Consider the following 23,469-nt stretch of genomic DNA (forward strand, 5'->3'; position numbering starts at 1 on the left):
TTGCTGCTAAAAGAAATCAGATTCTTTGGAATAGATAATAATGGTTATAAATTTAAATAGTTCTAGAACATTTCCACATTTCCCAACAATAATCCAAAGTATGTCAGATGTCTTGAGGTGAATACTTGTTATTTACCCTACACCCAAAGCAAATACATTAATACAAATATTTTAAATGTTATTTCTAAAGCATCTTCAGCTTATGAACACAGAGTGTCTGCACTCTGGCAATCCTCCAGAGAAAGATCTTCAATTGACTCTGAAGAAAGGAATTTAAAAGGGCATCAAAATGTTAAGACTTCTCACAAAATACAAATATAACCTCATTTAATTAGGGGAACAGTTTAAGATACACGCCTTGGAAGTGGAGAAGCACCGAGTTTTTAAAATGCCAGGGAAAGAAAGAGTAACATTATAAAACATTTAACTCAAAATCAGAACGGTTCTTTAATAATTGCAAATGAACTTTTTACAATATCATTTTTCTAACCTTCTGGGCACACTTCCTGGTAAACACTTGAGCATCCTCTGTGAGTTACAAAGAGTAAGTTTTCTGTGTTATACAGCTAAAAAAACCCGGACATTCATAACAACTTGGCATCACATCTTCTTTTAAAAAACAGATCACACAATAATTTAGACAGCATTTATAGCATTATAAAATCAGACTCCCCCTCTTTAATCACTCACAAGAGCAGTCATTAAGAATACAACAGCTTTAGGAATACAAATAATGAGGATGTAAAACTATCTGTGCAAAACTGCATTATTTTTACTGTCTAAAATTTCAGGGAAGTAACACCGCCAAAAGCAGAGAGAGGATAACAAAGACAAACAGTCATGAAAGCAATGCTACCTTAGATTTTCAAACAGGAATTACATTATGAAGTAAATACTAGGTAAAGAAAAAAAAAATCTGATGGCACCATGAACAACAATGACAAGTGTCCTGGAAATTGCAGCTGAACAGGAATTGATACAGGTTCATGTCAGAGTCTCTTTCAGGAGTAGCAATTGATTTGGGGATATCAACTCTAGCATTTCTTCCCATGCAAAAATCTATCTTTCCAACATCTTTGCTTTGCGGGCTACTAATGCATTTAAGAATGAGCAGTCTTTTGAGGAGTGTGCTTTCTTCCATGCATCTGAAATCTTTAAAACAGCTGGATCATTGATTCTCTGGATTTCCCTACTCCAATCCATTTAACTGCAGGAGAGAAAAGCAAACTTTTATTGTCAGTAATACAAAGCAAGAGTGGATTGTATCTTAAGATAAACAAACTCATCTTAAGTACCACATTTTGAAGAAAAACACAGCATATACTATTCACATATTAAGAAAGGATAACTTTGTCTGTTGTTCTCAACGCACTGATAACTTCAAAAAGCAGGTATTCTTGAAACTGCCATAATCAATTTATCACTTTTACAGATTATAAAATAAAAGATAGTTAGAAACTATCAGAAAAGTAAAGACTTTCATCATCTCCTAATTTCCACCTTTGGATGGAACCACAGGATCATCTTTATTAGGGAGCATAGAGAAATATTGATTCATTCAGGATATGTTCAGGATCTCTTATTCTCATATATAATTCATCACACTAATTAATAACCCATAGTCCCACTGACTATGATAGTAGCAAAACTAAACCCCGAATATCACCAATCTAAAAGACACTTGAGCAAGTTATATTTAAAAAAAAATCTTAATTGAACAAGAACTACAGTATAAGCCATGGAAGGAATGAATATAAAAACTTCTCAAAATTAAGAGTTCAACAACTAAATAAAAAGTAGTAAAACCATAATCACCGGTGGCACCAGGTACATCACAATAAGCACAGTTACAAACTAGTTTTCAGTATTTTGCGTGTTCATTAATACAAAATACCAAACAGGTTTCATGCAGCAGGAATAACCCAGACAACAAGAGGAAAAATCTATTCTACTTACCAGGAACACCCAACTCCATTTCTATAAAACGAACATAATTTTGTGCATTTACAGGCAGATCATCGAACGTCCTCGCATTTGATATGTCCGTAACCCATCCTGGGAGTGTCTCATACTGAACCTCTACTTTGTTTAAGACTTCATGGTTGGCTGAGAAACAAACAGAAACAAAAATTTTATGTCCATGGACACTGTATATTCTCTACTATGAAACACTAATTGTAAAGCTTTTATTCATTCCTTACACGAAGAGGTTTGCTCATAAGATAATACAAGCACTGAAGCCACTGAAGTGTCAGGTTTTTTGTTAATATAAGCATGGGGGGGGGGGCGGGAAATCCAGTAGCTATCAGAACTCAGACTTTAGGAATTCCAGTGCTCAGTCACATGCAATATTTTGCTGAAACCATAATCTTTTCAGTTCAGAAAACAACTTTTCAGGGAAATAATTCCCCAAAACGTTCTTTTTTTTTCTGAAAAAACACTGAGAACCAGCTCTCCCTCCATGAGGGAATTGTGAAAGCAAAATTAAGAACCAGCCTGTAAGTATCAAGAAGCTAAAACATATTTTAAAATGGCATAGGAGTATACTTTTTACTAAGCACAGTCATAAGATGTAGTTAATACTTACAGACTTCTGATGCCCAGACCGTTTGCCCCAAAACTCTACAATGAATTTGCCAACCAGTGTGGAGTCCCACTGTATGAACAGTAACTGTTCCCACTGCTTCTCAGAACAGAAGCAATATTTTGTCCTTCATTTAGTAACCTGCTACAATGTTGTCCTTTAACTATGAACCCTGTGATGATTTCTAGTACTGAAAAACATGCTAGGCATACTGTTCTGGAATTGAATCACTCCAGTAATTATCTGAACATTAAGTCTTGGATTCACACAGGGCAGCAAAACAAAGGGCTTAAGTCTGAAAATGATCAAAATATACTGATAAAAAATGGGAAAAGCCAGGCATTCCTTCTTGCCTTCCTGAAAAAGGGGGCATGGCAATTAATGTTATGGAGGATCAAGTCACTCCTGCCAGGACAGCTGGTCAGCTTGGGAAAGTGTTTTGAGGTGCAAGAGGCACAATAGAGGTGCAAATGCAAAACTACATACTAATCCCCGCCAGCATGTGTGTAGCCAACAAACTCAAGCTTAGCACATTGAACAATTTGTCCTGAGGCAGGCAGCAGCTCAACAGCAGCAATGCTGTAAGGGCAGCTTTATTAACTAAGCATTTTGAGAAAGGCTGAAAGAAGACTGCTCTGCTGTCCTCAAAGTCTGTAACAGCATAGAAATGTGCAAAGTTTTGGACCAAGGTATTTCCAGGCTAAGGCAAACGATCCTGAACCAATACTCGTGGCAATCAGAACAGACAGGCAGGCACATTAAGGATATTGGGTTGTAGAGGCCAAGGATAAGCACTTTCCTGTCAGCAGTAACAAGTGAGGTGCTGTCTGCTGTCCAGGTGATCTGTACAACAGAACAGATACACTCAAAGTGCAAAACCACACACTGATCTCCCAGCAGTGCAGATGGTTGCTAGCCTCCCTCTTTCTGAAGAGGGGAAATGAACGAACACCTAATCTTGGATGTCCACAGGGCTTTTTTTTCTTTGAAGCCTCCTGATGAGGCTGAGGGAGACAGGCTGAGCTTTAAAGCATTTGGTACCGAATGGTCTAAGCATACAATCTTCCATTAGCCTGTATTAGTTCAATTCCTTACTTCCCCATAAGAGAGAAGAAAAAGAAGGGTTGCATTGTTTGATGCTTCAATTGATTCTTTAATTTTGTTCCAGCAGGTGTGATATAAGACAATGTGTGGTAAAGACAAGCCACAAACTGAGCTCAGTATAGTACCAGATCTAATCACCATCTATATTTCCCTCAGCTTTTCACTGAAGGGATTTATCTTTTAGGGTTTCTAGAATATTCCTTAACAGCTTAACTATATAACAGACAGCAAATATAATGATATAATTTGGGAAGTGATGTGATGCTATTTCCAACTCAGAAAAAATAGCTCATATTTGGGACCTTGGAACCATTGTAAGAGAAAGATCCTCCAGCAATTTCCAGAAACTGAACATGAAAATAGTCATATATGTCAGACCAAAAGTGCATGTAGGTTAGTGTTCCAGCTCTTTAATCTACAGCAAATGCCCAGGGAAAAAGTGCAGGGAAAAAAAAAAACAAACATGAAAGTAAAGCTTGTCCAAAATAATCTCCCAATTTCCTAAGCATCTGTATTTTCAAACACAGTCTCCTGAGCTAAAGGTTGTCTCTCTGTGCTGAAATCAACTGATGTCTGAACTTGGACAGGAGGCATTAGAGAACTAGACCATAGCTTTCACATTCTTTTAAAACTGATTGGCTCAAAGCTAGCAGGAAGTTCTGTCTTCCATAAACTCCTGTCACTGGCCAGCAAAAGACTACAGCCTCAGTAACACTGCCTGAAGTCAGCAGTAACTTTACAAGACATTTTAGGTTCCTGCTTAAGAGGCAATTGTGAAATGCCCACAGAAAGCTAAGCTAAAAAAACCCTGAGTGAGACTCGTATGATTCTCTATCCAGGTGGGAAAAGGAACAATATATGAAACATGGCACGCTTTTCCTGAGATGGTGGGTACTGTGTGTGCTTCTAATTTAGACACAGTCATTTCACAAGAAGGGTAAATCATGAACATCTCCAAGAGAGTGGGAGGGTAGGAAGGGGAGAGAGAAAGAAATAGTCTGCCAGTGAGGGATTCCCAGACTAGTTTTCTTTAAATTAAATTCAAATGTCAGTGGCAAGTTTGAGAAAAAAAAAATTATACAAGCACACAGCATGCAAAAATGCAGACATCAGAAACAGTCTAATGGTCTGCAAAACACAAAGTGGGAAGAAAGTTACCTTTTGTTTTTTTATGGCGGGACAGGAGTACCCTGCAGCATGTGTGCTGAAAATGCTGCCAAATGTTGAGGAGTAGAGCAAAGAGAGGTGTGGAACACAGAGGCACTGTGAGAGACAGCATCTTTCAGCTTACCAGAAGTTCAGCTCAAACTCCTTCCTGACACTTCAAGGAAGACAGTGTGTCAGCAGCTTCTACTAAAGTTCTACCAGAATTCTTAATTGTTCATACAGTAAAGAAAAATACAGGCAGGTGAGCCACACTGTGCTGCTATGACCAAAGGTCAGCTACCTGTTACCTAGGCATATACAGGGAACAATGTCTCCCCCTCAGGAGTTGTATCTAACAAGATTCTGGCCCTATCTGAGAAGTACAATGAATGAAGATGAATGAAAAAAAAAGCAGTTACTGAAGTCTTAGCACTGTACAACATGGCCACCTGCTTATGTCATCTTTAAGGATGGACTGCCAGAAAAGGTTCTCCTAGCTTGAGCACAAGGTCAGACAAGAGGCTACAGGAAAAGCATTTACCAAGTAGTTCTCAATTCAAATGTGCAATCTCCATTATGTTCAAAGGCTGCTTCAAGTAAACACAAATATCCTTCATGTTTTGCTATGAGTATCAATCAGGTAATACCCGAGTCTTTAAAGGGGAAAAGCATTCCCTGGTTCAGTGCAAGATGAGTACTAATTTCCTGAATCAAAGTCATTCAGCATGCATTCAGACTGGAACTGGCACTTTTGTTTGAAGATCCTGTACAGCAAATCAGTTAGAGAACTCCCACAAGCACAGGGAGAAACAAAAGATTTTTTTAATTCCTTAAAAATTACTCTTAACAGATATGTGCTATTTTCAAGGACTAGTGGCAGTCATCACTTACTCCTTTATACGTAATTACATCTTTGTACTACACAAATCCTGTGTGTGCTGTCTCCAATTACTAAGTTGATCTCCTCACCCACAAAAAGTTCTCTGATGATGATGATATCATTTGAAAAACTGTAACCTGTGACCAGCCTCTAACCCCGAGGTACCAATTAGAATGAAAATGGGCATCTATGTGCACATTATAAAAATCAAAAAGCCCAATCTTTAGTACTGTTGTATGTTCTTCCTTTTTTTCTGGAGTATCTCTAACTATTGCAAACTGAACAAGATGCATTATCTATAAGAACACTGGCTTGTGATACTTGAATATTTTAACAAGCAGGTAAACTTTTCAAGTAAAAATGACCACTGTCCTCATCAGGAACTACAGTTTCTATCATGCTAAGCTGATGTACATTGGCCATGCATTAGAAAATAGTCTTGCTTTCTTTCACCTAAACTAGCTGTTAGTTTCTTCTCCCATCCCTTGTCCCTCGTTTACACTGTGTAGCTGCAACAGGTTTTTGGCTGCTCCATGAATCATTAAAGGGAAGTTAACTGTTAAAAAAGTAACAGAGGGAAAGAAAACTTGGCTTTTCAACAGGACCAGTTCTCTCATGGGGTTCACTGCATGCTTAAATGAAGACCTGGCCTGCTAAAAATGGGCAGCGATACAGTAGTGGGAACAAGATAACAGAGTTTAGAGTATGAAACAAGCTTCCAATTTAGCTTAAAGGTAATGCAGGCTGTATAAAATAAAAAGGACGAATAGTAGCAACATGTATGTTTTACAAGCTTTATATAGCTCTTTGAATCTTTCTAGTAGGCAAAAACCAGTATTTGGTACAGGTGTCTTTAGGGTGCAGGTACAGGTGTGGTAAAAGATATGTCTGGTGCCTCTGGAAGACATTAATGGCTTGATGCTGAAGTAAAACATTGCTCTTGTAAGTTTTACAAGTAGAAGTTAAATGCATTTAAAAGTACCAGATTACATTTCACTAAAATCTAAAATTTTTAAATAAGCAGTCTTACCAGGAAAATGAGGTATGATTTCACCATCTAGTTTGTATGCAACACCAACTTTGATTTCTGGAAATACATCCAAGATATCCAATTTGGTAAGTGCCAATCTATAAAGAAACATTACTCTGGTTAAACAAGTTCAACAACCCTTGAATCTTACCACATTGTAAAAAAAAGAAAAACCAACAAAAACCTCCCCAAAACAACAAACCAACAAAGAATCAAACAAAATTGATTCCTGCAATTAATTTTATTTCTTCAGAAAAATATCTCATATGGCACTAATCTGTTATCTGGTCTGACTTAAAAAAAACATCCCAAACCAAAAGCAACCAACCACTGAAACAAAACAACAAACCAAAAAGGTGTAAAGACAGTTTTTGTTGCATCCTTAATCTATTACTACACGAGAATGTCAAAAAAACAAAAGAACATATATTCTCCAATTGAATTAATTTGTCTATGGCTTTAAGTGTTATAATTTTAATTGGTGAGGGTGCTGCCAAGATACCTAACCATTTAACGTATAGCCATTTAAGATGACCATTTCACTGCATGATGCCTGTTGCTGTCTGTTCCTGTCCTCTGTGAAGGCACAAAAATAATCAAACCCTAGCTCTACAAATACCTGGCTGCATCTTATTTTAAATAAAACCCACAAAGACCAAGAAAAAAAGAAATATTTAAATAAAATATGTTTTTATACTATTTGATCTGCTAGAAATTTTATACCAGTTTGTTTCAGGCACCAATCTTTCATTTTCATTAGCATCCCAAAGACATATCCAAATTTTTAATATTTACACAAACTAATGAAAATACGTGGGTTCCCATCTTTCTTATTTTGAAGACAAACATCAAAAGAAATCTCCACAAAGAAAGGAAAGAAAAATCTATGTGTATGAAAATGTCAAATGTAAAAATATTTAATGATAAGAAAAATGAGAAATGGCTAATTTATCAAAATATCAAAACAATCAACAGATCAATATTAACAGTACAAATGTTACTAACTAGTATATGTACAATTTACAGTAATCTACAGCATTTCACGACTTTCTGTCATGTTGCCAGCAAAGCTGTGCAAACAACTCACGCAGTAAATCCATTAATCATGTAGACATATCGGAGTGACACAAGGTCCAGCCAGCCACATCTTCTCTTCCTACCAGTGGTAACACCAAACTCTTTACCTCTCATTTGCAGCAATTCTCCAATTTCCTAACAAAGAGTAAGACACATGAGTGTGTGGGTTTCTTTTGATTTGCAATACATGATGCAGGTGTTTACTTAACATTTTACAATATATTGTATATTACCTTAAAAGTCCTTCCCCCAGTTTTTCACAATGCTGTCCATTTGGATGAAGACAGCAATACAAAATGCTATTTCTAATTCAAGAGAATGATTTTTAGGCAAACTTCTCAAAATTTGTTCCTGCTCTAGCCTTCTATTCCACAGAAATGTCAAGAAAATTACACTCAGGTTTGATAGCCCAGTAAGCTCAGTCTAGAACCACGAGATTGAGACATCCAAACACACTGTCACCTACCTACTGGCATGTAATCATTGTTAACACTGACTTAACAAAAGACAGACAAGACACACCACATTATTTCACCCAGCTGCAGGTCACTCCAGAGGCTGTAATACTCACGTTATTCTGTTCTGTAGGAAAGGCACCAATTCCAACTCTGGTTGTGTAGGCTTTCACAACCCCGTACACTTCTCCGATGTTCTGTGGCGGCATGCCCAGACCTGTGCACACACCTCCAACTGTGCAGTTTGATGAAGTCACAAAAGGATATGTGCCTATTAAAAACCAAAACATTGGGTTTAGAAAGTTATTAAAACATTGGGTTTAAACTGTTTTTTTAAAAAAGTCTAACCTGGTGAGAAATAGTATTTGCACTGCACTTACCTAGATTTTACAACATTGAAAACCAAAACACACAATAAATGTATTTTACAATCAAGAACACATTCAATGAGCTCTGAGATTTGTATGTACATTTTCTGATACACCTTTTTTGGAAAAGGTAGAAATCTTACCACTTACTTCGGCTGGTAAAAATGGACTATATAACAATTCTGAATGATCATACAGGTAAAAAAACGGGAATAAGACACCAGAGAAATGTGCCTTGCTTTCTTATATTAAATATACTCACTAATAAAACAGTACAAAAATTTGAAGGGAGATTCTTAAAAAAACAGTATTAAAAGCTTAGAGAATACAGGTCTACTATTTTTAATTTTTAGAGGAAAAATAAAATACAAGCTCTACAAACTGGTCAGCACCTTTTAAGGATAAGAAATTGAAATGAAATGCAGAATTCTGGAAAGAACAACTTTACTTACATAATCAAATAAAAAAAGATCATCATTAAAAAAAGAAGACTCCTGGAGTATAGCCTAGTGGTACAAGTTTGTCTCTAGTTAAATATTCAGCTCTTATTTAAAATGCAGTCTGGACTGCAAAGAAAAGAGTTAAACATCTCAAAATCCTTAGGTTTATACCTTTTTGTTTTATTAAGTAGTGGAAAATGAAACCAAGCATGCCAGTCCTCTGGTGAATTATGAACAAATACTTCAGCCTCACTATAGCTGCAAATAATCAAGAAACTTCTACCTGTTATGTCAGACTTTTTTGTATGTCTTTTGATATGAATCAGAGATAGGTAACAGAGGAACAACCAAGACAAAAGGAACTGAAAGCAATATAGTTCTTTCAGCAACACATATATCTTTAGAAAGTCAAAAATCCTTCAGAGACTGCTCAGTGAGGTTTAGCTTCAGATTAGCTTCAGGTATCTCAAAATGCTCAAGAGAAAAACCTGGGCATAGAAGTGATATGTAACAGCAGTTTGCAAGCATTAATTAGTTTTTAATCTGAGAACACAGTAATATAAAGCTTTTCTTTACTGACAGGTGAATATAGCTAGTGGATGTCAAAAACAGAGTCGATGAACAATCCTTACTCACTTTCACCTCCCAGCCTGATAAATTTACATTGCTTTATCATCACCCTGTACTTAAAAACACAGAAGACCACATAACCCACACCTGCACCCCCACCCCCACACAAATGCACGTGTGAACTTCACTAAAGGATCTGGGAAAATGGGATGGACTGCAAGCCTGGGATTTATTATCCTCACTGCCAACAGATACATATTTATAAATCTCACTTCAGTATTAAGACTCCTATGCAACTAGGCACAGACAATAGCCTCATTCAGAATGCTTAATAATCAAATTGGCAATGTCAAACCTTTTGACTAGGGCTTGTCTATTGTTAACACAAGTATCCAATCCACTGGTGGTATCTACCTAAGGAGAGCAGATACTCTCTGCGTGTTTGCATCTCACAGCAGAGGCAGGGAAAAAATCTAACTAATCCAAACAACTCCATATGTATTATAGACATACCTGAGGCATGTCTATAATAATATGTCAGACTGCTTGCACCTTCTAATTACATGAAATCCAAAATACTCACCATTTACAAAAAAAGACCCCCTTAGATAGACTTTTTTGCAAATATTTCAGTTTCGCATCAAAGATTTCCCTGTGACAAGCATATCTGAAGACTTCTTTCCGCCTTCTTTTTTTGTCTTGTTAAAAAAGGATGTGTCTTCTAATACTCAGATTATCATGGGAAGGTTTGGTGCTTATATTTACAGTGACTAATCTAAGACATATCTTACTCTTAAAAGAAGAGGCTTTCAAACTGAGTATGTTTGAAAATGCCCAATATCAGAACTTGTATTGGTTAAAAGCTGAGTGCATGCCAATTTCATATTTGACAGCAGTCCTTACAGGCTTCAATTTCAGGCATTAGCATCTTCATAACAATAAAAATGATGTGGTTACAAGGCTAGTGAGACTGAAGAAAAATGTGACAAAATGCAGGAGTCAATCATATAGGCTTCTTATGCTTACACAGAGGTATCACATTATCTGTTGTTACAACATAACCAAACATAATCCTCTAATTAAAAAGAAGCTGCTTTTACAAGCTAGAATCTTCTAATTAATTAGCAAACTTACAGTGTTTTAAGAAAAACTGCATAATTTTTACTACCAAATAGATTGGGATAATCTTTTCACTCTTGCCTCATTAGCAATCCAGATTACCAACACCTTTCCCGACATTGTGAAACAGTGGAAAACTGTTATATAAAGACTTCTAAAAAAAAAAAAGCTGATTTTTCCAAAGTCAAGAAGTATTTTGCATATATGCTTTGCCTCTCAAAGCTCTCAATTTTTATTCTCAAGTGATTTCCACAGATGTATAAAATCATGAGTTATTTCATGTAAAATTTAGAGACACTGAAGTAATAGCTACACTCTAAGAGGAGCCACTTGATCTTTATTGTCATTCAAATTATTACTCTTGGCAGAGTCTGCAGCTTTTTGAAATAATTTAATAAACACACCCACTCACCCACCCCTGTATTATTTGCTAGCCAGAGAGAGTGCTGTTCTTCCAAAATAAAAACCATTTCTGCCATGAGAACAGCTAATCACAGCAGAGTTTATATTTAATGTTCCTTTTTTCACAATGTAAGCATATAGCAACATGTGTCTCAAAAAGACCATACCTACCAAAATCTATGTCCAGCAGTGCTGCATTTGCACCTTCAACTAAGATCTTCTTTGGTGGTCCATGTAAAGCCTCATACATGAAATAAACACCATCCCTTACCATTGGTTTTACTTTTTCCATGTAGCCCTGAATAATACAAAAGACTATTGTATAGTATAATTTCATTATGATAAAGGCAGCCAGAGTAGAATTGCTATTGTTCCCTCATAACAATGCTCATATTCCTTTCAAAAAGGAAAAGCAAACAAAAAAATGTTAAATATGCCATAATGTGAACAAAGGGAGGAAGAATATGAGACTCAGATTTACACAATAGGTATGTATACTCTTCCTAGGCAGAAAGAAAAAAGGGGGAAGGGTGAGGAGGAAAGAAAAAGCCAAACTTCTGGAATGCCTTAGAAATATTCAAGCATATTGAGTATTATCACTATACTGTATTTGGTATTTTATTTCCAAGTGTTCAAAATGTCTCCCCCAAAACCACCATGTAGGGAGTTCCCCTTCTGGCCATCTGAAGCCAACAAATGCACACAATTGTGAATTGTAAATTGTAAGTAAAAGTAAAAAAGTTATTTATTGGAATTAGGCGTCAAATGCCTGAATGCCACTGAGCAGCTGGATGCAAGAAGCCAATAATGTTCAGATTATCACTTGGTAAACAGCCTTTCTCTTCCATGAGAACACATGGAAGTTCTCATTTTAACAATTTACTCCACATGAAATATAACACTTTGTCTTTCAGAACTGAATCAAGTGCATTAGCATAAGACAAGTAATTTTCCTCAAGCTACAAATACATATTGTGTTTCCACTTTAACCAGGAGTTTCAGATATTCTGTAATCCTGAATTGCATTAAGTAAACTATAAAGCATTATGAAGCAATCAACTGTAACTGCTTTCTAGATCTATAGATTAACAAAAATACTACAACTCAACACGTACAACAGGCCTTATTTAAAGTAAAGCAAATAGAAGTGCTGAGAACTCCCATATATCCTATTCTAGAGCTGTACAAACTAAAGGTAGAGGAAGAATGATTTCTTTGGCCTTTCTTAAAGAATTATCATGTAATTGCGCATGCTCCCCCTGTTCCACACACACCTCAATGGTTTTAAACAATGTCACATTTGGTTGACATTTTAAGGGTTAAAAAAAATCTCATATAGGTAAGTTTATATAAAAAGCATAAACAAAAAGGTAAAGGGTAAGACACCTGACAAGATTTTCAAATAATAACTTGGATGCTGTGCAAATAAAACCTAATACGAGTGAGAAAACTCTCTGCTGTCCCAATCGCAAGGAAAACATCAGATCAGAATTCATAATTAACCACAAGGCTAGACTGCTGGCAATCAGGCTTCATTAGTTCTGCTGCCATCAATTTACATTTTTCTATGGTGGTAGACAGTATTTTTTTTTCTTAAGGCTTATTACTTAGAAAACCAATTTACTTCAGTTCCTAACTTTCTGAAATAAGGAATTAGTATTCTGCTTTACAATGAAGCATGTGTTTCCCAACTACAATCCTGGTTTTTCTCCTAGACTGTATGTTTGAGCAAGTAAAAGTAAGTCAAGAAGAAATCACCCTATACAAGCCTTTTTCTTAAAATTCACAGTATCTCTCTTGAAACCAAGTTTTGAAATGTTGCGTAAAACAGGGCCAAGAGTGTCCTTAAGGATAGCAGCAGACTCTTCAAAACTGATACATACAGTTTCCTGTGATATATTCTAACTCCTCACACAAGCACAAGCATCAGTAACCAAGAGATTTGCACATCAGTAACTGCACACAGTGATTATGTAACTGAAGAGACAGAAGCAGGCTTACCTTCAGCTTTTCCAATTCCCCTTCAATATCTATCTCTAAGGTAGGATATATTGCTTTGTACTGATTGGCTAACACTTTGAATCTGAAAGGCAAAAATGCTTCACTGATGTTTCTGTTTATTTGTTTTCCTCCTCAACTCCCCACCAACCCTTGATTTTTAATGGTTACATATCTGCAATTATTTGGTAACTTAACCATTTCAAATAAATTATGATAACAATTACGATCTTATCATTTAATAGAATTATATATAATTTTTTATTTTAAAAGAACTTTTAATTAAGAAAAGTAACAGGAACCAGATGTAATTGCTTACACAGAGTACTATCCAGAAACTGAAAACTATGCTTACAACTGTGTACAGTAATTACCTCTCAGAAAAGTCATCGAAATCAGAAACAAGATCACACATTCTGAGTCCACTTCGAGCTGCCTTTGAAGAATATACTGGACCAATTCCTTTTTTGGTAGTTCCCAAACTTTGAAAAGATAACAACAAGGAGTTATGATATGCAAGTGAACAGAAACACAGTTCATAGTAAGTACATAACTCCTTAGTAGTTCCTTAGTAGTTTGGATTACATTCAAAAATACCTTGGAAAAAAGCCAGAATTCTTCCAGTTAGACTCAATACCAAGTAATCTCAGGGAGTGATGTTTACCTCCAGTCCAAAAAAAAGACATTCTAATGAACTTTGCATCACACTCTATCCTTCAACCAGACCAGAACATTGTGGCATAAACAACTGACTCTAGCCTCCATCCCAATTCACACTCTCCACAGAGAATCTTTAAAAAGAAGGGTTGGTTTCCATTTATTTTGTTTCTTTAAGACATACCAATTAATAAAAAAGTTGTCAGAAGACTGTACTTACAGAAGCTAAAACAATTGTATAAGCAGAATATACTGTATTTTATCAGCTTTTCTATAACGTTTCTGCAAGGGAAGCTACATGAGCCTTACTGGGGATGGTTTCTGAGTTACATTTGAACAGGTACAAGCATTCAGTTAAAAGAAAAAATAAATTTACCATTGAGAATCCTCAAAGTCTTAGACACAAGAATTTTAGCCCCAACTATGCTATGCAGTCAAATCTACAGTAAGACATGCTAGCAGACTATTTCAATTCCTTGCCCCCAACAAACAAGAGACAGTTGTTTGATAATCCATGATAGCTTGTTCTTAGTCTATAGTACTACTCTCCCTACTACAGTCATTTAGCCTTAAAATTTAGGAGGAAATAGGGTAATTTTAACAAGCTTGAAAACTGTATATTGCAGAGTATCAAGAGCTCCACCGAAAGAAGAAATACAGCATTTGTAAGAGTGACTTTGTTTTTTTTTGCTTTGAACGTAACTTTTTTCCTGTGATTTTTTTAAAGCAAATTAATTGGGCTTTCCCTTACAATCTTTAACACTAACCCATAAAGTGGTGCCTTCTCTCAAGTAGCTGAATGACTGGCAGTGTTTTTCACTGCAAATATTGTCATATAGCAATTTCAGCTTGCGCTCCATTCAAGAATAGCTGATGCACACATAACAGCTCATTAAAAGAAGTATATGCTTCTCTATCTATCTATATGTTCTGTTTGCTTTTTAAGTCCTAAACCAGCGGGTAACAAGGGAGCTGGTACAGTGCAGGCAAGTGACCCTGTGTAAAAATAACTGACAAACCATCACTCAAATAGTGTGAAGCAAGATACACCCAAATCAGACACTCTCTTAAAGGTTATATTATCATGGATGAAAGATTTTTCAGGTAAGTATGTCTGAATTACTTTTCACCAATGTAATCTCTCTTTTTGGAAGTTCTTCTAAGTTTACTGTTATCTGAGAAGTCTATAGTGCTACACTGCTTCCCAGCTGTAGATATGTCACTGTTAATTCTGCCATCTTTTTCCCTATCCCCAAGAACTAGTGAAGCACTTGGAAAGCACAAGTTTAAAACATAGCAAGATAGTTTCTAAAAGTTTTAAAAGCTTCAGAAAGTCACTAGTATTCTGTAGCAGTCAATGTGAACATCTACATGCACTTCTGACTTTCAGTTATTCGGATATGCCAAAGGGGTCCTTCAATATTCATAAAGAGAAATATATTTTTACAGAAACAAATACCTCCAGTAAACAATGGAAACACTAGGAAGCAGAAACTAGCAAATTAAAAACTAGGAACCTTTTCATGAGGCAAAACATTGAGATAGAGCCCTTTAATTAAGCATATCATCTTTCACTAGCCGCTGGAAGATAAAGTGTAAGAAATAATCCCTGCATAATCCACATTCAAGAGTTACATGGATAATTTTTTTTTTAACCCACTGACAAAGCAAAACAGAGATTCGATGTATTAAGTCCTGTTTGTACTAAGCCATCCCATGTTTGACAAAATTAAACTACCTACTTCTTTCCTGCTTGTTCTTGCCTCTGTTGTTCTTGGATGCCATCAGCAGCTTGATGGAAATCAAACACTAAGAAAAAAAAAACTTAAGATGAAAATTTGTGTGAAACAAATTATTATATCAGCAATGATTTCTTCGAACCAACTCTAGTCCTGTTTACCAATGTGGAAAATAAATATACACACTGAAGAAAGGCAAATAAAATTACAAGAGTTTTTTCTTCCCTTTTACATTTTTTCACCGGGAAGAGTTCTATGGTTCTTCAGAGACCTTTTTTAAAGTGTTCATTTTATAGAATACTTGCAGAGTGAGTATACACATCCCACAGAGTAACTAAGCCATTTCGCTTTTGTAGTGGCCACAAAGAACATACGGATAAATGAAGAAAACATGCAGTTAAAAGAAAATCCTGGAAATGGGATATAGCAAAAAAAGGTCATACTGCTAAAATTTAGGTGGGACCTTCAAGTTAGCATTCTCACTCATTCTATAGATTTTTTAAACAACTTTATGTTTTAGGCAACATCAACTAAAACACATTTGGAAATTCAAAAGCTCCCACCAATGTCTGTTATGTAAACAGAAGTCAACCTCATAAGCCCTGATTATGTTTTTACGTATTGCATTGTTATTAATGACAAAGATTATGCAAAGTATCCCTTGTATCAATACTTTGTCTACCATAAAAGAAAAAAATCCAACCCCCAAAACAGAACAACAACAACAAAACCCAAAACACCACCAACCCCTCCCCGCTTCCAAAATCTTACAGGACTCATGTCAAATACAAAGATTGGTGGGTTGGTGCACAGCTTATAGGCTAACAGAACTAATTTAACTGATTTTCTTAAGTACTATTTCCTGAAAGTTAAAAACTACACACTGCATGGGAAAGACCAAAACCTTGCAAGTTACTCCAAAGAAAAAACATATTTACACTGAAGTCACTGTCAATAAGTTCACTCACTATGCTATTCCAGATTGGTGTAAAAAACAAAACAAAGCAAAACCAAAAGCAAAACCTTTTTTACCCTGTGTTACAACCTTTTATCTTGTGAAGTCCTAAACAGTGTGCATCTCCAGAAAATGACTACCAGAAGCAGCAATAACATCTAAAGGATGAACTTATGTAATCAAGGTGTGGTAGGAGTGGTGCAGGAAGAGTTTCTAAAGCTGTGTTGGTGGATTGGACTCAAGACTATTTTACTTCAGGCTTTGAACTGCAGTGCTGTCTGAAGCATAGGCTGGATTCAGTGTTTCTCTGATAAGCTCCTTGCGAGGAGGGCAGCCATTCTCTCCATCCCTACCGAGTCCTTCCCATAAAATCTCCTTTAGAAAGCATGTGGTAATTTCCTTGGTAGGGAGACCATTCGTTTGAATTCACATCTGGTCACCTGATTTCCCAGAAGAAATGTTACTGTGAGCAAAACCACTTTTACACCTAAAGGGGAAATGAATCCTTATTCAATTCACTTCTGAATGCTTTCTGACTGCTGTGTGCTTCTGATTTAGAAAGTGAACCTGCTTTCCTGCTCAGGTGATGCTTATGGAATAGGATTTTAAAAATCACTAGAATATAAACCTGAGAGGGTTCAGAGTGAACAATTTTATTCTAGGACCTTCAATAAACCAAAGCAGCCCAGGGAGACTTAATCCAAAGAAAAGTACAGACCTATATAAAGAGATGGCTAAAAATTATCACACTTTTACTGCCACAGAAAGTCCAGAAAAAGCAAAGATTAACAAAAAAGAACCCAACAAAAAACAAACCACAAACAGGAACTTACCAATATGAGCTCTGTCAGAAATTATTAGTCTCTTTTCCCAGCCTTCCAGTCCTTTAAAGGCAAAATGAAATAGTTTAAATTATGCTTTGTATAGCATTTTTGTCTTCTGATGTATAAAGTATAAATACTTTTCATGCTTAGTCTTCAGTCAATCTATTTTAAGACTGAGCAATCACATTGCAGAGCAAAAAAAAAGTAATTTCAGTAATTAAAACTTGGCATTAACCTATAAAGCTGAGAAAATCAGCTCATTCAAGCTACTAGAATTCAAGCTACTAGCTCCTGAATTTTAGCAAACAATTAGTAGCTCTTTTGGTTCCGAATGATCTAGACCACTGATTACCCCACTTACAGTAGACTGCTGCTAAGCATGGTTATAGACATAACACGAAGTATCCAAAAGCTGAGTTCTGAATCAAGAAGCGATTACCAAAGCACCTGTTTACATTAACATGGTCATCAAAGTGTACACCAATATCATAAGAGCTCAAATGACTTTGAACAGGTTAACACACTTTAAAAAAGCCATTTCACTTTTTAAATTTGCTTTTTTTAAGCAAAGAAAAATGTCTGCAGACAATTCTGATTTAGATTATATTCTAAAACTGCACAGAGATTCCTTTTCTCTGCCTTCCCATGAGGGCTCTGGCACTTCTAGCAAGACTCCTGTCAAAAAGCAAAAGCTAAAGGGAGTTGTGGTAAAATACATTGTATGTAACCTCTACAGAGGCATCCTCCATCTAAATCATTTGAGGAGTGTCCCACAAACTATTTTAAAAGTAGTATCTTCAAATTCTCACTTTTTCCTTTCTTTAAGTTTTTTTCGGCTTCTTCAAAGAGTCCTGGCAAATGAATTACAACACCATTTCCTGAAAAAAATCATTATACAAAATTTAGTGAATTATATTGAGCATGGGAAGTATATTTCAAACAATTCAAAGACACTTCATGTTTTGTGTGTAGAGTATTTCATTTTAACTTAATGCAATTTTGATTCTTAGAAATTTGTCTAAAAGACAGATTTGCTCCTAAAGTATTTATTTCTACCTACATGCATTGAATCTTTCTAATAAATGCAACAAACTTTCAATTTAGATCCGTACAAACAGTCACAGAATTGTAGAACAGTCTGAAATCCAACTTCCTCTTTCTCACATCTAAAATTAACTTCCCTCTTTGTACTTCATTTTAATAACCCTATTGTTTTCTAAAAGCTTAGCACATTTCTACCACCATTATAAACACCGGCATCCTTGCAGGCACTCTTTTGCTGTAAACAGACACAGAATATTCTGTACATAGAGGTGGGACTGTTAACAGACAAGCAAAAATAACAGAGTAAAAAGCCCTATCAAAAGCAAGCTCGCCTTCCTACAGCTGTCACATTGCTCAGAAAATGACTACTAGTTCAAACAATTAACCAGCATCACTGAGTACCTAGGAAGGAGCACTCTCACAGCAAAACTGAACCATCTTAAGGTCACACCAAACACAGTAGATTCAAAGCTACCAGTATAACATCTAGCAAAAGAAGGGATCTGCAATCCAAAACTATTTGCATATCACCTAATTTCACACTGATAAAATCATTCTAAACATCAAAACACAAAGTATTTTAAGAGTTCTTCAGTATGACCTTCAAGATGCAGTTCTAAACAATAGGAATACTCTGTCATAATACTCCAATCATTTTGCCCTTACCCATTTTTTTTAACATATATGCTCTTTCAGTGGAATCCTAAGCCTTTTTTTTCCTCTGAAAGAGATTTTATACACAAGGCATACCTAAAAGAATCTAGAAAAAACATCAGAACAGACAAGACCAAAAGACAGAAGATACAGGTAAGAGGGTTTGTAAAAAGTTATCACTGAACTACTGTATTTTTAAAGAATGGGGGCTTTCCTATTCAACCAAATCCACCAAACAACACAAGGCAAATCGGCATCCTTTTTTACTGTTTTCAAACAATAATCTTAAAAATCATAATACAGTAACATCAAAAGAGAATAGAAGTAGTATCATCAGCCTCAGCCCTCAAAACTAGGAACAGTTAACATCCCAAACTTCCCACCATCAACACCAATCTGTTTCCATGCCCATTGGCTCCATTTCTGTAGAAGTATTAGGCAGGACAATTGGTCCATAACTATCCCATTATCAAGTCACAATGTAACAGCTGAAGAGAGGCAATTAACCACCAAATCCCTTCAAGTACAGAATTACTGCTGACAGACTATACAGTCACTATCAGCTGGACTGTTTATGAATCAAGTGACTTGTGACAGAGGTTCTCCAGCTGCTCTTTAGCGAACTGTCAATGACCACTTGCTCTTGGCACATATAACAAGCTGAAAGGCAACACTACAGGCTCAAAGCAATGAGATGCAGGAAGAAGTGACAGAAGAACATGGCAACAGAGTCCAGATTTGGAGAAGTACACTGTGGAAGGGACAGGAGCTCTGGGTATCAAAAGAGCAACACGGAAGTGTTGGTAAGTCATAGCCTTTAGTGACCCAGAGACCCAACCTGCTTGGTGAAACAGCACTCAAGCACAAAGTTATAATGGTGTGTACATATGTTTTATGTTTACCTTCATTTTTAGAAGGAAATTCTGTGGGCTATACAGCATTATTAAGTTGGTCATACAAGCAATCCAAAGGAAAAAACCCAAACATGTAGGACTGGAAACAGGATTCCAAGAAGGGAGACGTGTAAGGGGGCAAGTAGTTCTTTATGGACAACAGACTAGATAGCCTAAATCCCTTTTCACAAAGCAAACAGATGATAGATCCTGACATCACCTAGTACTGCCACTACCCTAAACTTTCTAATGTACTCTCCTGAGATGACTTCTAGAGTCAGAGTCTATGAGTCTACAGTGCAGAAGTCTTTTGGAGTAAGCATTCATCGCACAATCCAGTGGAAAAGGGAGGAAAGATCTATGGTTCAAAAAGTACTGGTAAGTACTTAGCAGGGCTGAAGATTAGAAGAGAGAGCAGGTATTCTGAGAATAAAAGAAATAAATGGTAGAGAAAATAAGAGGGAATGGAAGAATGAAGATACACGGGGCAGCCAGCTGTTTATATTGATAGGAAGGGTAAGAACAAAGGCGAACTACCCAAGACAATAGAAATTTCTGTAATCAAAACTTCACAAATGAGCTAGGGCAGTATTAGGAAGACAGTAGAACAGTTCAGGCCTATGAAAAATTGAAGAAAAAGAATCTTGATCCTGTATGTCCTCAGATACGTTTTGTTATTTTAATGTGTCAGAAGTCTGCAACTACAGTACTGTTTTTTAGAGATGTCCCACTTACCAATGAATGCAGTGACTTTTGGATTGATGATTCCACTTGGCAGAAGATGAAAGTCATACTCCACAGCATCCACAACAACTGTATGCCCAGCATTATTGCCTCCCTGAGTGGGGGGAAGGGGGAAAAAAAAAGTGTTAATAGTTTTTGACACTAAAGACAAATGAACACACAGTAGAGAGAAAGAATAAATTGATTCTGCAGTTTTCATTTGTTACTGAAAAAAGAGATTTCAGAGATTTCCTTTTCCCAGGAAATCTGCCAAAGTTGTTCTGTCAAACTGGGCAGTTTCAACATTAGTATTAACTGCCATATAGACTTTGGACAGTATTTTGGTTCATCAAAGGTACAAATGCATGAAGTAAGACTAAAATGTTTCTAAAATCATCAGATAGAAACAAATATTCTAAAATATGCAAACATTTCTAAAAGCCATCATCAATTTTATTAGTTTTCTGTTACAGTTAAGGAAAGTATTAAGAGTGGAACTGCAAACTTAGCAAAGGAAAAAAAAAACCCAAAGCCCCAATTAAAGTGAGAGTATAAAACCATTCAGTTATTGGGATAGGTAAGTCTTGTCGTCTGGCAACAGGCAGGCTTGTTGTTCCGAATTTTGGATTCAGTCTTCTGAATGTTTTTCTATGAAGTAACCAGCAAAACTACCTAGTTCATTCTATACCTCTTTCCTGATGAGAGAAGTTCTGTAGCAGTACAAGTAATTTATATCTGAAACATGCCGTTTAAGGAGTGAATCTAAAGACAACTATAACAACTGTGGTTTCGTAAGTTACCAGAAACCATTTACATCAAATGAACACTTCAAACATTTCTAGCTCTTTTCATTATGACAAAGAGAGCATTAAGAGATTTGTTAAACTGTGAAATCAATCTAAAATACGAAAAGCAGCTTGTGACCAAGTCTTAAAGACGGTCAAGAAAGGCTTAGGAAACTAGAAAGATTACAAAATAGTTACCAAATATCCCCAGGTCTTGTTTGTTGTACTTTCGAAAATAAGCTTATACTCTCTTGTGACCCAGTCATTTGTGCAAGACGAGGTTACATACAAAATGGTTCTGTTTGTCATAACCACAGGAACATCCTTTACAGGCACCTCACACCAGAAATTAAACAAACTGCTTCACAGAAGCAAAACCTTAAAGAAAAACTTTTAAGCTAAGCCACCTTTCAGCACAAAACAAAATTAAGAAAGGCATTATATGAAAAGAAGAAAGAAGAAACTGTAAGAATTATTAACCCATGGAAATATAAATCTGACATATTTCAGAATATTGTATCACAGATGGACTTTTCTAAGCAATGGACTCAACAGCTACTCACTACTTCTACAATGTTTACAAAGCATGAATCCAATACATAAAGCTGTATCTGACAATACAAACGAAGAGTAGTTGGAGATATCAAACATTTGTGCCAGTACACAGACACACATGCCACAGGTAAAAGCCTAATCTCACTGAAGTCAGCAATGAAAATTTTGTGATTTCAGCATGATTTATTTGAGGACTTGCAACCATTTCACCTCCTCTGAAAAGAGAGAAAACCTACAAACCTTCATCCAACAAAGGAAACGCCTGAATTCAATAAAATTTTATTGATAAAAAAATAATTTTTTAATAACATACTGTAGAATTTTTCCATGAAGTAAACATTACCTTGAAGTAGCTGTAAAGATTTTTAGATGCAGAGTTTCACTGGAAGTGATCTGACTCAACCAGAGAATGACAAATTTTCAATTCACAACACATGAAACATATTGAACAAAGACATAAAGCAGGCTTTTCAAATTTATTCTTTTAAGAAAATAGTCAATGCTCAGGAATAAACTTCCTGTTCCTGTTTGCATTCTTTCTACTCAACAGCTTTAAGAAAGATTATTTAGCAGTCTACCACTCTACAATTATGTGTTAGATTTAGAAGGATGTTAACTAGATACATTAGCAGATAGATCATTTACAACTATTTTTGAAATGCAATGCTGATACTCCTGAGCTACTGCAAGTTATTCCAAAAGTAGACAATATTCTAAGAACTATTAGGTTATATACTTATATAAAATATATGTTTGAGAAGCTAAGCAAAACCTTGCTTGGCAAAGAAGAACAGTTATGCACTAAAGTATCATTTATAGTCAAGTACTTGTGCTGAAAGAGGTAGTTACCTTCTTCCACATCAGATTCCTTCAAATTAGTCCTTTCTATTAGATTCACTGCTAATATCAGTCTAGACAAGTTTAACATGAGCACTGAAGTGCTTTAGATGAAAATTCAATAGGTCTAAGTACAACACTGAAGTACTGAGGTATTAGTAATTTACAAATGGGAAGAGAAGTCCAAAGTCTCCCACTGCAGCATAAATAAACTGGACTAACCAATAAATAACACTAACATTAGTGAATGACTATTCATTTGAAATTCTCTACTAGCTGGACAAGTTAATTTCATGTTTTGCTTCTCAATTTGTTAAAAAAAAAAAGTTCTCTAGTGACATGAATGTCACATAAAGAGAAACTCTAGAAATTAGATCATGATCAACAACAAATTCTTAGTGTCTTAAAATTTGCCAGGTTGCCAGTGCCATTAAGACACGGCAACTTAAAGTTCAGCAGACACAGTGCTTGAATAAGGTGTAGAGCACGCAGCCTCTGACACTGCTGATCACGAGCGTCACTGCTGACTTCTGGCCGTGTCAAGATTTCTTCTTTGCACTGCTGATGATGCCAAGTGTGTTGGTTCCATGCTCACTGAAAAATACCCCATGGCTGACAGAATAAAAATGG

The 23,469-nt window shown here is 36.0% G+C and overlaps 1 protein-coding gene across 2 annotated transcripts in view; it reads right to left on the bottom strand.

Moving 5' to 3' along the window:
* Nucleotides 1–422: 422 nt before the first annotated feature.
* ADSS2 (adenylosuccinate synthase 2) overlaps nt 423–23,469 on the bottom strand; it is a 35,018-nt gene continuing 11,971 nt past the window's right edge. Inside the window, exons 1-13 of one of the 2 annotated variants that reach the window (XM_069009920.1) lie at nt 22,852–22,960; nt 20,675–20,777; nt 18,158–18,226; nt 17,358–17,408; nt 15,573–15,639; nt 13,548–13,655; nt 13,177–13,258; nt 11,347–11,473; nt 8,393–8,547; nt 7,832–7,956; nt 6,745–6,842; nt 1,957–2,106; nt 423–1,207 (exon numbers count right to left, since the gene is read on the bottom strand). In XM_069009920.1, the coding sequence (XP_068866021.1) occupies nt 1,155–1,207; nt 1,957–2,106; nt 6,745–6,842; nt 7,832–7,956; nt 8,393–8,547; nt 11,347–11,473; nt 13,177–13,258; nt 13,548–13,655; nt 15,573–15,639; nt 17,358–17,408; nt 18,158–18,226; nt 20,675–20,777; nt 22,852–22,863 (1,200 nt within the window). In that variant the 5' untranslated portion in view covers nt 22,864–22,960 and the 3' untranslated portion in view covers nt 423–1,154. Of the gene's footprint in view, nt 1,208–1,956; nt 2,107–6,744; nt 6,843–7,831; nt 7,957–8,392; nt 8,548–11,346; nt 11,474–13,176; nt 13,259–13,547; nt 13,656–15,572; nt 15,640–17,357; nt 17,409–18,157; nt 18,227–20,674; nt 20,778–22,851; nt 22,961–23,469 lie in introns of those variants that run through there. The other variant, XM_069009919.1, reaches the window with a different exon arrangement.

The sequence above is a fragment of the Aphelocoma coerulescens genome, chromosome 3, assembly GCF_041296385.1.
Source record: "Aphelocoma coerulescens isolate FSJ_1873_10779 chromosome 3, UR_Acoe_1.0, whole genome shotgun sequence".
NCBI lineage: Eukaryota > Metazoa > Chordata > Aves > Passeriformes > Corvidae > Aphelocoma > Aphelocoma coerulescens.